Raw genomic sequence first — 16,335 nt, forward strand, 5'->3', positions numbered from 1 at the left:
TTTTATTTCTCCGTCCCATTTTTGTATGGGATGGATTTGTAAATTCTACATTTCTATCTGTATAAGACGAATTCGATTGGTATGCAGTAACTGCAGTTGGTTGTTTTATGTGCGCTCGGAACCGGAGAAAGCACCTCCTGATGCTGCATATTGGTTTCTACGTAATTCTCTCAATGTCAATAGTTTTAATGAATAATGCTGTCGCAGCGCGTTTTAGCTAATTTTATTTCTGTACTGTTGCTAGTTTGCAAAACGCGATTCGCCAACCGCGCGTTGTTAATTAATATTTTTTCTTAAACTCGGCGTTACTTATTCGACTAATTTGTTATGTGAAACTTCTGATTCTGAGGTAATTTTTCAAAGATGTACATCGTTTTCACTTTTGTATGTGTTTTTGTTTTGTTTGTTTTTAATGTTTATATACTTGTATTATGATACATTAAGAAGATGATATACTTTAACTAACATTACTACGCATCAGATGGAAAACAGTCTCAAGTGTTTTTTGTGCAACTTTCATGATTTTCGCGAAATATTGGTTTTGATGCAATGGTCGATTCATGTGTTAAGGCTCGTTTCCATATATGCTTCTATGAAACGTGAATGGAAACGGAAATAGGTAGAAGCCATTTGCAGTTTTGTCTTTCATGCCATCAAAAACCAATTTTGTATGCATGATTTGACCATATCGTGGTGAGTGGTGCTGTATGAGTTGAAACCTTCCAAACATGTTTGTGCAACCCAATTGAGTAAAATTTTACTATATCCATCGCTTCCATGAGGTACTGTCCTTTGTAACATTTTTTCCGTTGGAATCGTTGCCCTTGTGTACTTTCATGTTGCCGTGTTGTTTCTATGTGTTTTTCAATTGGACTATATATGTAACTTTCGTATTACTTTGGTTTACTTTCTTTTACTATATATATGAAGATACTTTTAACTATATTCAGCTCGATCTATATATTTGTCGTCATAGGTTTGACATGGTTCAACGGAGCTCAGCTAATTCTGTTTTTTCTAGAAATTAATGGAGATAGATTATGCCTGATCGCAACGTTTCAGCACTGCATGTGTTGGACATTTGTGTAATATTTTTCCACCCATAGGTCAGTAAACAGCACGAATAGAGCTTTTCCAGTATTATAATATATGCCGAATGATCGTTAAATGGTGTATAAACATCTGCTATTTGAAATTAAATATGTACAAATTTTGCTTATCTTTTTTCTAGTCTTGTGAATACGACAATTCGAAATCGTTGGACCACATAAAATGAGTAATCTTTCTATCTTCGTGATTTTCTTATTGCGACAATATTATTACTTTATAAGAAGTCATTCATTTTCATATTGAATATTTGGATTTTACCAAGAAGGTTTTCCCCCGAATATATGTGTGTTTAATTTTAGGGCGTGGAGTTAATTGTTTACGTTTCGAAACCTCCTGTTTTGATTAATCAGAAAACAAATAGATACAAAAACGGCTTTCAATCTAACCTACAATTTTGATACCGATTTTTAAACGATTATCACATTCATTTACCTTGATTTTTTTTTCGTTTAGCTTAGCCAATTTGCTCATTTTTCATCAGTTCATTTGTTTTGTTTTGCGTTTAAAACTCAGCTCCTTTCCCCATTTATACGATTTTGCCTATTTTTGTTTTAATTCAGTCTTATGCCGTCCTTCTTCCATCTCCAATTCCTTTTTGTTGCCTAAATGTGTCCCGTCTCGAGAAACAATCATTTTGTTTTCAATTGCCAATTACTTTGGATACTACTCCGATCAATGTATGAAACACAACGAAAGTGACCATGAATGGATGTCCGCTTCAAAAGTTAACTCCAGCACTACGGTTTGCTTAGTGGATTATTTTGGTTTCCTATGACATTTTAAAGAGTATGCTGCTCGATTTGCTTTTCATTCAAAATGGATATTTCGCTTTTAACATTTATGTTTTGCCAATTGTTTACTCTACCTAACAAGATGTGTAGTTGTGTTCTTATCCAACTTTTTTGCCGTCTGATGAGATTCCCTTATATCTAGTCATTTTCCTTGTAATTCCCTTAGTGTTTGTTTTCCAAACCTTAGAAACATGTACACTAAATTTCATCTTCCCCTAGTTAGTGTTTGTCTCTACTTTAGTCTTTCGAAATCCCAGATCGTTTGTAGCATAAACACAGCATGACGGTATTGTGCTTACATTTCTGATGATATTTTCTAACTGAGATATAAAATAATAAATAATTTTAAAAGTCGAAAACAAGCTTTCGAAACATTCTATTTATATAATAGTATATACCTTCAGCTTTCGGACTATTTTACGAATTCATATTTATCTTGTTGTGTGAAGATATAGTGAACAAAAATGACGGGAAGAAATAAAAATCGATTGTTTTCTGTTTGTTCAAACATTTTCTGGACTAACACAGTTTTTTGGTAACCAACTTAATAGAAAATCGAATTGACCTTACCAACCCGCTTTTATTTGGTTCCTACCCCTTCGTCTTTGATGATGAATAATTCAATGAACAATGATGGCACCGCAAACCGAAAAGTAGTTTTGAAATCTCAAATAAATTCGGTACAAGTTTAATTTGTTGCTTTGACGAAAACAATTTTTTTCGTATCAATTTAAAAAAAGGGCCAAAAACAGGGCCTTTAGAAAATCATCTGTAATTTTGCAAATATCGCATTAAGTCCAAATGTTTGCAAAAAAACATTTGTGAACGTTTCATATTGATTACGTTCAGCCGTCGATCAGAGTTTGGAACAAATTAAAAGAGCACTTCAACGCATATTGTACCAGATACTTTAAATGCTGTGCGTACTTTCCGAAAGATCGATTCTTAACTTTCGTTTCATACGCGGATTGCAAGGAATGATAATACTCACACGTATACATACGTATTCCCACAAATACATGCACTCTTCACCCACAAACATCATCAAACACGAAGGAGAAACTTTTCATTTCAATGAACATATCTCGGTGTAGAAAGGTTCTACAGAAGTTAAATGCATTTGCAATTGAAATGGTTGGAAAAAAGTTGTGTTAGTCCTCAAAAATTGTGAAAGAACAGAAATAAATCGATTTTTAATTTCTTCCCGATTTTTGTGTCCACACACCAAGATAAAATGTGTTCGTATAATATTCCAAACGGTGAAGGTTTAAGCTTCAAAATTATGTATATATCAATGTTTCGAAAGCTTGTTTTCGACTTTTAAAAGTAGTGAAAAAGCACGGTGCGGTAGGAATTCGAGTTTGAGTCACTGTACCCATGTTTTCTAGCTTCGCGTTGTCCCGGAATTTTGTCACAGCTTTGTCTAACCATGCGTATCGTTGAAGCATGCAGTTGCATACCTTCAGGCGCTTCACCAATTGAGCATCTGAATATACACTAAAGTAATAAATTATAAAGGCTAAGTGTAAGGCTGGGGCATAGTAAACGCGGTGCGGTGCGGTGCGATGCAATACGGAGCAATGAATTGGAGCTCATCGCGTGGTATGAAATACTGGTCGCTTCAGATCGCGCGTTTTTTGATGTTTCATTCCGCTCCATTCCACATGTAAACAACCCAGTACAAGGATGCCAGATATGATAACACATCTTCATTCTGCAAACAGTTGAATTGTGAGATATTCAATTTGATAATAAATAGATTTTTTCTCAAAAAAGCTTCAACCGAAAATCTAAATTGAAGGTACATCACTTGCTAACTTTTTCTTTCAACAACTCAATTTTTATTTTTGTTCGATTAGTTCAGTTGTGAAGATATTTATAGATAAATCGTCTGGCAACCAACACTTGCGTTCACAAATTATGTATATATCAATGTTTCGAAAGCTTGTTTTCGACTTTTAAAAGTAGTGAAAAAGCACGGTGCGGTAGGAATTCGAGTTTGAGTCACTGTACCCATGTTTTCTAGCTTCGCGTTGTCCCGGAATTTTGTCACAGCTTTGTCTAACCATGCGTATCGTTGAAGCATGCAGTTGCATACCTTCAGGCGCTTCACCAATTGAGCATCTGAATATACACTAAAGTAATAAATTATAAAGGCTAAGTGTAAGGCTGGGGCATAGTAAACGCGGTGCGGTGCGGTGCGATGCAATACGGAGCAATGAATTGGAGCTCATCGCGTGGTATGAAATACTGGTCGCTTCAGATCGCGCGTTTTTTGATGTTTCATTCCGCTCCATTCCACATGTAAACAACCCAGTACAAGGATGCCAGATATGATAACACATCTTCATTCTGCAAACAGTTGAATTGTGAGATATTCAATTTGATAATAAATAGATTTTTTCTCAAAAAAGCTTCAACCGAAAATCTAAATTGAAGGTACATCACTTGCTAACTTTTTCTTTCAACAACTCAATTTTTATTTTTGTTCGATTAGTTCAGTTGTGAAGATATTTATAGATAAATCGTCTGGCAACCAACACTTGCGTTCACTCGCGGCAAAACACTCCACACACAGTTTCGCCGCATTGAAATCGCGTTTACTATGACAGGTCAAGGCGGTTTGCATTTGATTTCCGCATTCGTAAACGAAAGAGCTTTCTCGCAAATGAGTTCGCGTCCGCGCCCGCTTCGTTTCGCATTTACTATGTCTATGTCGGCCTAAAAATCTTTTTGTAAACACAGGGTGTTATGTTACTCATATTTTCATATTAATATTTTTTTGTGTATTAGAGGGTCATATTTGATGAAAATATCGATGTTGTGGATGTAGACCTATAGTTGGCAAATGTTAATTTTAGTTATTTTTAATAGCAGATCTTAAACTTGTAACTGTGTAGCTGAAATCTACACAGTTACTAGAAAACATTTTAAATTGGAGTTTTCATCTCGGATGCTAGTGATCCGCTCAAAGAAAAAAAATCGGTAAATAAATCGACGATTCGTCTCCTAACTGAACATGGGTACAAACGTGTTCAATTGGGAGACGAATCCTAGAGAATCGTCAAAGGGCCGATCTGCTCTGATCGATTCTCTCATCAACACTCTCTTTGTAGGAAACGCATTTCCTGATGTGTTCGACGATCAGGAATGTAGAAGAATTTTCGTTTGTCAAATTATTTCGTCTATCAAACTATGGAGCAAAACTGGCGCAAAATCTGTCAGCAAGTTCGTGGTTATCGAGAGAGTTAATGAAGAGAATCGGAGAGAAGTAGACAGGCCTTTTTGACTCGTTTCTGATAGAAGGACTTTAAAACCTCCCTTATCGAATGAGCTAATATAGCCCATTTTTTGGTGTCGACAATAATATATGCAACGAGACCTACTTTCGGTTTAAAATCGAATTTTGCGGGCCGCGCAAAAACTGTATTCCAGTTTTCTGAGAAATGGTCGGGACGGAACGGATAGTGTTTTCGATCGTTTGGCTTTATATGAAGGCTGGCTGAGTGCAGAGGAAAGCGGGGTGGAGACGTGTGAACTACGAAGGTGGTTAGCTTTGTATCGGCCGTTTCCCAACAGAAGTTGTCGTAATAAAAAAATTCGAACAGAATATTGTGAATGAAGAACTATCTGTAGCTACAGATTCACTTTTGAGATACATTTATATCAATAAAAAAGATGTTATAAGGCTTCACTAGAATCTTTTATATCTTTTCGACATCCGTACTAGTGAGTGGTAGAAACTTGGCTAATGTTTTTCGAAAATAGTTTGACGAAACATTGTGTTCATTCATTCTGTCACTCACTGTTAGCGCTCGAAGTTTCGAATGGTTTTGGAAGATCAAGGACACTGTCTGAATGCGGAGGAAAGTCGTATGCGCCACGATAATTAGGTGTTCATCTTTGCATCGGCTATTTTCCAACAGTATTGACCATTCAACGTCCGATTCAAGCGTATAGAATAAATTAGAGGAATGGTGTCCAGGACACGACCGAATTTGTTGACGCAGGAATTTTGTAGGTGGGTTCGTGTAGAAAGCTGCCTCTTTTTTGATTTTGATTAGCTCTACCATACTAAAAATAGCGTCCAAACAAGAGGAATAAAGCACCAAAATATTGCTCGCGTATCGCGGAAATCCAAAATATTCGCACGTCGAGTTAATAAGATCGTTTAAAGTGACTAAATCAACTGGGAAATTGAAAACCGGAAGCTGTAGCAATGAAATAAAGAGTGGCCAGCAGAACTCTAACCTTATGTCGATATGTTGCAAGATTGCTGGTAGTGTCAAAACAAGACGACTGAAACATGATCCTGAAAGCTGTACACGACGATTTTGACAAAGTTTTATTGCATGGCGATGGACGTTCAAACCTACGTCAAGACAGACATCAAACCGCTTCCTGAGCAGAAGATTTATAGGCAACCGGAAGCGAATAGGTGGCAGACATTTTTCAGCATTTGGAACTGTCGATGTTTGCTAGGAGATATCTGGTTACTATTTGCATCCGTTGCTTGACAGCGACATCTCCATAGCAATTGGGACCTTCAACCGAGAAATTTACTTGAACGAGTGTCTAGAAAAACGTCTGCTGTCTTTCCTGAAGCAACACACTTGATTCGTGCTGCTTTTGCTGGATTTTGTTACCCTGTTATTACGAAACAAAGTCCATGGAATGGTACATACCATGACAGTGTCGCCAAAAAATTGTAGGTTGCGCCCAAGGACTGGTATTCTGCGGCGAACAAAGCGGACTGTCCAAAATCAGAGATCCTTAGCTATTATTACGCTATTGGTCGAACAATAGCATCGAGTGCTTAATGTTGAACTATACGTTGTTTAAAATATTATTTAGGCAAAATTGGAGCTTTTGTTCAATCATTGAATTTGAAATTGAAGTGAAACGTTTCGGGAGTGCTTTTGTTTTCGTTTATTGAACAACTCATGAAAAGATTGAACAACCAGAATTCAAGTATGAAATATAGCTTTTATTCGACTTTTATTAATATTGAACCCAACCGATTATTAGCTGTAACAACCTAGTCAGTTGAAGAATTGGTCGGTGTTAAGTCAGAGAGGACTAAGTCACGAAATTGAAAATTTTGAGTTATTGATTACATTAGGTTAAGCATCTCGTTAGCTACATACCACCATAATCAGATTTGGAAAATCACGATCTGACTTAACACCGACCAATTGTCGAAGAATAGCGTTCAGTGCTTTGTAAAAAAATGTTTCAAAGATTATTTTGGCAAAATTTGAGTTTATGTTCATTTATTGATATCTACCAGAACAATGCTCCAGAGAAACGTTTTAAAAACGTTACTTTATTTGCAAAGAAACTTTTGTACAAGAAAAAATAATGCAATGAAATCTTTCAAAATCAGGTTTCCCGGTGCAGCATGCGACATTTTTAATGCGATTAAAGAGTGTTTTTACACTTCAATCAAATGAAATGTACAGTACTCGAACACTATCAGATCTGAAAGGGCAATCCAATTATCGAATTCCACTCTATAACTCGACTGACATTTCAAACGTTAAATAAATCAATGAATTGTTTGATAGGCACTGAAAAAATTCTCGTGCGCTTCTCAACTTTCCAATTTTACCATAAAGGTAGTTGTCTGTGTCGTATAACGATCATTTGACGATTATTGTTTGATGATTCATTTTTGTCATCTCAGAACAATACAACATGGTCGAGATAAGCGCAGTTATCATCCTTTGTGGAGAAAGTTTTGCAAATATTTCCTTCCTGCTATCTCCCCTCCTTGTCGCCACGTTCGGATCGACATGTTCACCCGCAACAGCGCAATACGTTAAAACGCACGCACGTACACACACAAAAATATCCATATATCGAGAGTCTGAAGCAATTAAATATGCACACACTTATCTCTGTTTTGCGCTCTTAACTCAACAGTTAATATTGCTTCTCTTCTCTTTTTGTTAATATTGCCGGTCTAGATCAGCTTAGATGTCATCTTTTGTTGAGAGAGTTTTGCTACCGTCATGCGAAACCGAATCACAGACAAAATTTCAGAACATTTATTTTCTTGGTGAGCTGACGATAGCCTAGCTTGATGATTCCCCACACAATTGTGTAGCTCAGAACCTTAATGCAATGGCGTCAGTTTGATGCAATTATTGCAATGCTAGAGTCATCGGCGAGTCAGTAATTTGGTCGCGCCCACAGCTCAATCCGAAACTAAGACACGTGAGACTTTAAACTTCTTTAGCTCATTCGTCTCTAACCTTCAAAAAGGCCCTTGGAAAAATTTTCTTTTCCCTCGTATTACTCCTCCGCTCCTCACTATCCAGCTCGCCCAGCAACGATGTTGTTCAGTCGGTGTCCTCACGAAGGATGAAAGTTTGCCTTCTTCTTCTTCTTTCTTTGTTTTTAAGAGGCTTTAAACTTTGTAGTTCATTCGCCTCTAATAGTTTGCCTCAGCGAGATCCACTGTTTATACTATAGGCAAATATTCCCCTTCGTTCTTCTTCTTTTCCTTTGTTCACGGAGACTTTAAGTCTTACGATTTCCCCTTCGTTACTGTTTTCTGATTTGGCACCCTTAATGAAAGACGTAGTTCTACGTCAAAACGTCGCTTAAAATTCTCATATAGAATCGAAAACCCAAAATTTCGAGGAAGCGCTACGCTATGCGGTTGAAAATACATTCTTATATGTTGGAAAAAAATCATAATAATCGATCGTCTAGCTCCTAAAATAAATGCTCCACTAGGTGAAAATGAAAAAAAAAGATTTCGAGAAAAACGCGTGCTGGTTTCACTTATACTGCGATACAGTATGATGAATGAAGCAAATTGTTTACAAATAAGTTACATCATGCTTTCTGGAAACGTTTACATTTTTGATGTTATAAGCTACCTCAAACTGTAAGAAGAAAAAACATTTTTTTTTTTCGGTTTTCCAGGTCGGGGTCTCCCTTAACTTTTAAATATGAATACAGTGATTCACCGCTAATTGTATAGATCTGGAATGCGACACGAATAATTGGACATTTCTCGCGTAACTTTTGAAAAGGTCCAATGTAACATTTTCGTCAACTCGAGAAAAACGGAGTTGAAGACCCGAACATTATTTCGCGAATTGTCTTAAAAGCTATCAATCTTTATCGCTGCTTTCGCCACTAGCTGTCAAGAATAACTCCATAAAACCAATTGTAACTATTGTTCCGTGATTTGAGATTAAAGTTGAAGCCTCGGAGCGAAAAATGTTACATTGGACGTTTTGACTGCCCGCGTTTGCACATTGGACATATTACGTTGCACGATTAGAATTTGAAACTAACTAATGAACAACAATCCAAATATCAGCGTTTCGTTCTAAAGAAAGATTATTATTGTTATCACTCGTTGAATTGGGACGGCGCCAGTGGTTGTATGGTTAGCGTAACAGCCTCACAATCCGATCGGCCTGGGTTCAATCCCAGCTGGCGTCGTTGGGATTTTCTGAGGCGAAAAATCTCTGGTTACGTCTTCCTTCGGAGCGGAAGTAAAAGAAGTTGGCCCGGCTCATGAGTTGTTGAGTCTGATAGGTAGGAACAGGTGGAGTCGCCTCCCTGATGTCGGTGATTGGCACTAAAGTGGCGGAAATAGGCCGACGAAAAATAAGCGAAGATAAAAAAAAAAAAAAAACTCGTTGAATTGCACTGAAATCGATAACAACACCTGCAAGAAACAAATACTCAAAACGACCGAAATACGACTTCGTGTTGTTTTGACTGCTTTGTTACTTCGGACGTTTCGGGCGTCGGAGGAAAGTGGCGTCCGAAGTAACAGCCGGGTGCTTCAAATCCGAATCTGTACATTGGATATTTTTTTTATCAGCGATAACAAGATGTAGAAGATAGATACGTGAACGATTGTTTTTGTAATGCATTCAATGATTGAAAACTAATAGTGTGCATCTATTAACTCGATTTGTTTACATTTGTTACATAGGACCTTTTCAAAAGTTACGCGAGATTTGATCTTTAATTGGACATTTTTGTAAGTATACCTTTGTGCAAGTTTCTATAACACGATAATTTTACAGGAGTATTTCAACCATTTTCCGATCAAAATAATTTATGGTGTATCACCCAATCATTTCTTGCTTTAATCATGTAATTTACTTAATTACTATTAACTGTTGTTATCCTTCAAGACGGCGAATTCTTCATCAACAACCAAGTCCATGAAAATGGAGTTTCTTTCGCGAAATTATGGGCCTGATCATGATTCATGAACGTCACATCACGGTGAAAACGATATATATGCAAGGTTATATGCACTTCGTTTCGTTTTCAACGTGAAGTGACGCTCGTAATCACGCCCTAAGTATTCTGCACTTTTTACTAATGGTTGTTTGTTAGATTTTCAACGATTTTCCTGTTTTAACATGTTTTACTCATTGTGTTTGTTGATATGTCAAATTACAGGTCACAATCGCCTCTAATGTGACACTGAGTGGTGCCTCGGGATGTCCAATAAGAGGTGAGTCACTGTATTTCGTTTTGACGTAAGACTACGTCTTTCATTTCTATACCGGGGTATAAAATCAAAGTTTCGAAACCGAAAGCGTTACGCCGGAGACCGAGATTTTGAGCGTTAATAGCTCCTAAACAACTGAACGAAATGGTATGATAAACACTTCATTCGAAAGATAAAATGTCTACGCGTTTTATACTTGTTACTTTTTGGTCCAAAAACTTGTTTCAATAGCCTTAAAATTGTTCTCAAAACAGGCTATTGAAATCACCAATCGGTATATAAGCGAGCGCCGCTCGGTAATCCACTCAGTTCTAATTGAACAGCGATTGGAGCATGTTGTCGCTGTTGTGGTGAAGCTCTTCGCTATCATGAAGCTATCATGAAAGCGCTGATGAACGGTGTCACCAAGAGTCTGTTTGTGCACCTTAGGCCAGAAGGGAATCCATCAGGAGGAGAGTGATGCCACAAACGGTTCCCCGGGAAGACATCGCTACACACACACATACACGCGCGGAATTATTTCCGTTTGGATGCCATTCAGCATCGAGAAAGTTCCGGAAAGATCTAATCATTACTGGAAAATAATCTGCCAGTTCCTCTGGGAATTTAAAAATACATTCATGCGAAAGAGTTTATTTCAATGTTTTCTATCCATGTAACACTGTGACCAAATATTTTTCAATCAAGTGCTATTAACTGGTGGTTATCGAGTTAGTATTAACTACTGGTGGGCTTCCAGTATCGAGGAAAATGTGGAAATATCTAATCGTTGCTAGAAAATAATCTGCCAGTTCCCCTTGGAATTGAAAATTACATTCAAGCGAAAGAGTTTATTTTAATGTTTTCTATCCATAAACTATCCATATAATACCTTTGGTTTTGTGATTTGTCAATCAAGTGCAGTTAGCAGGAAAGCTTTTGAAGAATATTGTTCAGAACAAGGTTTTTCGTATCCTATATTGGATGCATAAAACCTTGTGCCTCCAACGTAACGCTCTCGTTTTCGAAGTCCCCCAAATATTCATTCATTCATTCATTCAGAATGGATTTAGATTCAACTTCAAACAAATGATCTCTAAATCAACGATAGTCCTACGTCACCCTTGCGGTTATACCATATATATAACCCACTTCCTGTTTTATGTATCTCGCTACACATTGAATCACATCAATGGTTCAATTATCGTCATCAAGTATGCAATTTTCGTAGCACTGCAATGCGATGTTTCTGTCAGTTATGCGCCGGAATGTATGCAATTTCACACTAATCGTTCAAACGATCATTTATGTTTTTTTTTCTTCGTATCATATTTCGTTCTGTGCGCCCTTTTGATTGATGCATCGTGAAATACAAACGGAAGAAACGAAAACGAACCGAACCAAGAATAACGGAAACAGAATGTGTGGAATTTGCAAACATTGGATGCGAACGAAAGAAGGATTTTTTTGGGGTCCGGTGAACACAGGCTGCAGAACAAACCAATAATAAATTGTGGGATAGTTTTAATTCGAAATTAAATTATATAAATTTTTATTTTCACTTTTTTCCTGTTTATATTTTATATATAAAATTTGCAACATTTAAAGTATAATAATATACACATAACAAATGATCCTAGATTGTGTTTTTTTTTGCTCTTTTGCCATCCTCGCAACTCCTCGCTCTCTCCGCTCCTTTCGGTCTCCGACGCTTGTTATGCATACGGGGGGTTACTCATCATAAAGATAAAAATGTTTACGTCTAGCTTCACATTGTAAAACCTACATAATTTAACCTCTTTTCCTCCTCCGATTTGTTTCTATGATTATATTTGTTTGCTTGTTTTGTTTTTCTTGTTGTTGCTTACAATTTGTTGTGGGATTCAAAAACTATTCTACCCTCTTTCTGCCGACAGGCTACCAGTCGATCTTGAGGTTCTTGCGAGCTGATACTCTACCACACGGTTATCTACGTTGGGGTTGAATCTTTTTGTTTTCATTATCCTGAAGATTTGTTACTTGTTACTAAAAAAAGTTGCTTTGTTTGTCTATTTGTTCGTTTACTCTCTCTCTCTCTCTCTCTCTCTCTCTCTCTCTCTCTCTCTCTCTCGTATTTTGGTTCATTGCACGTACATTTCTGTTATCTGGCGTCTATTGCAACAGATTTTGTGTTTTTTTTTGTCGCGGGATATGTTGGAAAATTCTCGAAAATCCAAAGAGGGAACAGGCAGCGTTGAGCGTTTGTGTGTGATTGTTAAATATATGTGAATGTTAGCTGTGTGATGGGGTTGGGGTCCGAGAAGGGCTTAACCGGTGTCCCCGGAGCGGGACCATAATTCGTCGGAATGCGGGCCACCTTGGTTGTGGTGGATAATGTTTCGTAATTCAGAAATTATAAACTCGCATACATCACATGGCAGTGTTGAAGTGAATTGGTAGGCATTTTGTATTGTAACTTTTTTGTGTGTATTTTTTGTTGTTGCATTGATTCATTAGTCCGCCCCCGAACACTGGCTACGTTTTGCTGACGCCAGCACATTCCGCACCCTCATCCGTCCCCACGGAACCCATCACGTAAGCCAAAACCAAATGATGTGATGATGGTTTGGGATCACAGAGTTACACACGTAAACAATCTTCCATCTTCAAAAGAAATTGTGAAAAAAGCAAATTTTGTAAACTTATTTACACGTGAGGAAACCAAACTCTAATTTCGATTTGGACTCGCATTCGCGCGCTTGAGTGAGTAAAAATAAATTAATGAGATCAAGATTCTAAAGAAACTTCATTTATTCTCTTTTAAAATTCTTGTCGGCGTGTTTGCGTTTCTTGATTGTTTCATTTCGCGCTGGTAGTACACATACATACATACAGTCGTCTGCTTCTTTCCTAGCTCTTTTTGATTTTCAGTTTATCACTTTGATTGATACGTTCCTTAAAAACGAAGGCTTACAAAAGAAAAAAAACACAGTTTGTTTAAAGACTTACGAAGGGGGGGCAGTGAGTTGTGTAGTATATCTAAAAAAACAGTAACTTTATGTTTCGCAAAACAATAATAGTAATAATAAAAAGAGAAGATTGATGGAACAGAAGCTTACTGTAGCTACCGAAGGAAACATATTTAAAGATAGATTAGGACAGAAGGTAAAAGTCTTAATACGAAAGAAGCTTCACTTATAAGTAATTTTTACACTTGATTACAACTGATCGATTTAGCGGATACAGAACTTAACAAACTAGAATGCCTAATGCTAGTGCTTACATACAAGTATCAAACATTTACATGGAAATTTACATCTTCAGTGTTTTGCTTTCGCCAATAGAAGAAAAAGTAGAACAAAATAAAAATTTCGAAAAGTGTTTTTATACTAATTTAAAAAAAAAACTGCAAAAATTAGCGCTTTAGCAGTGAATTACAAGAAAAATCACCTACTGCTGGAGTACTAGAGGTTCGTGCGGCCCGCCCGAGTGCCTCTTGCCTCTTGTACGCAGCGCGAGGTCGAGGGTTTTCATGTGTTTTTGTTTGTTTGTTTGCTTTAATTTGTACTTCTCTTGTGTTTACTTCCAACCATTTCTTTTCTCCCGTCACTCTTCTCTTACTACCGCTACAACGATTACAGTTGCCACTTAGCCATTCACTATGGGGTTTTTATTTGCGTGTTGAAATAATTAACGAATTCCATGCCAATTCGTCTTAGGAGTTGGCAGCACCATCTCAGATAGCAGTGCAACGTTTTGGGTGTAAAGACATTGGCCATTTAAGCAACTTTGCATACTCGAAATATTCAAAAAAGAATTAGACTACTTTAGGAAAGAAGTCAAAGTTTTTTTTTCCTAATATTTACAAAAAATTATAGCCTAAACACTCTAATACTTTTGAGAATACAAAAAAACATTTTCGTGAAAAATAAATTTCAAACAAGTCGTTCATACATCAGAAGATGGGCCTTTTTACAGGGCCTAACCACAACTTTTTCATGTTTTCTTTGAAAAAGTTACAACTAATTTAAATTTTGTTCAAAGTCGATATAGCGATATAGTATATTCGACAAAGTATTAGATCTTATTAAAATATGAACTCTTGTCGAAGACGTTAACTTTTTACCTTTTATAGTTTCAGGAATAAATGGCACTTTTGTATGAATACTCATGAAAAACTCCTCGTAATGTTTTCAAAGAAAATAATTTTAGTTTGCAAAATAATTTTGTTTCAATGAAATTTCGTTTTTTTAAAGTTTGTTTAATATTTTTGATTGAAAATATGAATGACTTCCTAAATTCCATTCCTCAACCAACACTTTGTAGGTCTTATAGTTTTTGAGTTAAGATTTATCGAAAAAAAGTTGAAAAAAAACTTAAAATTAAAAAAAAATTCTCACTCAAAAGCGATGAGAACTAAAAATGTTGGTCATAGAATGAAACGTGTGAAATAATCCATGTTTTAATTGAAAAATTAAAAAAAAATCATTAAAAAAAATTATTTTGAAAATAAAAAATCCATTTTTCCCAAAAATTATTTTTAAATTCTGAATAAAATATACATGAATATCCCATACAATTATCAGGTCATCTATACATCGAAAGGAGGGCATTGCTACCGGAAAAGAGTTTACCCAGCTGCATCTTGTAAATTGCTTTTTCCTGTTTAGCAACAAGTCAATAACATGTAAAACGCGAGAATTTATACACAAAAATGTTACGAAGACTTTTTCAGGAGCCATATATTCCTGAAACTATGAAACAAAAAAAACTGAAACTTTAGTTCATATTTTAATAACATCTAAAACTTTGTTGAATACACTACATCGCTATATTGACTTTAAACAAAATGAGGATTGGTTGTTTTTTTTTTCAGAAAAAAACATGAAAAGTTGTTAGAAAAACTTTTTCCTGTAAAAGTGGTCATCTTCCGTTGTATGAATGACTTGTTCGAAACATGTATGGGCTAGTTATATAATTTTTTGAGAATTTTTAACAAATATGTTTTTAAGAAAAAATAATTTCAATTTTTAAAATATTTTTTTTAATTTTTTTTAAATTTTTTAATATTTTCTATTTTTCATTCTTCGGCCAAAATTTTGTAGATAATATAGAGTTTGAGTTATATTTTTTTTGTAAAAAATTAAGAAAAAAACTTTGTCCCTTTTCAAGAAGTAGTCTAATTCTTTTTTGAACACTTCAAGTATGCAAAGTTGCTCAAATGACCAATGGCTTCACACCTACAATGTTTCACTGTAATCCGAGATATCTCTGCCAATGACCAGTCTAGTTGGTATAAAATTGGATGTCAATTGGATGTTTTAAAATTTAAAGCGAATAAAAATCCACCCGTAAGGTGGTAAAACAGAACAAAAAGTGTACGGAAACTTAAAAAGCGGAAAGCTACCTATTTTCCATTGTGTGTTTATTGTCTTTTTTTTAGTGGGGTTTTTGTTGTTGTTGTTGTTCGTTTTCTAATCTAGTACTTCAACCTTATTATTGTTAGTCTCTTTCCTGCTCGGAGAGAAGTTGCCTCGCTCTCTCTCGGCGAGTTGGGGTTTTATTTAAATAAATTATAATTTACAGCGAAATAAGTTTGCAATTTTATCACCTATTATGATACAGAATGCGTAAAACGAAGGAGCTGTGTGGTCTCACCCCGTGGAGCGGACCGTTTTGAAATAAATATATAAAAAATCAAACAGAAGATCATTAGCACGATTTTTGTTTACATACAGGAAAATGACGGAAATAGTAAATTGTTCGTTTGTTGTTTTTATACAGAGTAGACCACGGCGGGAATACTGCCACGATTAGCGATCGTAAACCGGACTAGTGTGTGTGTTTGTGGTTGTGTGTATGTGTAGTTGTATGGTTGTGGGGTAGGCCCGATATTACTACGGGCGCCCTCCGAACTTCTATGTCCCCGAACAGTCGATTTCGATGATGTCCTTCGGCACATCGACAAACTGGTAGACG

The 16,335-nt window shown here is 36.2% G+C and overlaps 1 protein-coding gene across 1 annotated transcript in view; it reads right to left on the bottom strand.

Moving 5' to 3' along the window:
* Positions 1–3,866: 3,866 nt before the first annotated feature.
* LOC129771852 (ecdysone-induced protein 74EF-like) overlaps positions 3,867–16,335 on the bottom strand; it is a 110,939-nt gene continuing 98,470 nt past the window's right edge. Inside the window, 1 exon segment of the mRNA XM_055775945.1 lies at positions 3,867–16,334. Coding sequence (XP_055631920.1) covers positions 16,189–16,334 — 146 coding nt within the window. The 3' untranslated portion in view covers positions 3,867–16,188.

Source organism: Toxorhynchites rutilus, chromosome 2, assembly GCF_029784135.1.
Source record: "Toxorhynchites rutilus septentrionalis strain SRP chromosome 2, ASM2978413v1, whole genome shotgun sequence".
Classification (NCBI taxonomy): Eukaryota; Metazoa; Arthropoda; class Insecta; order Diptera; family Culicidae; genus Toxorhynchites; species Toxorhynchites rutilus.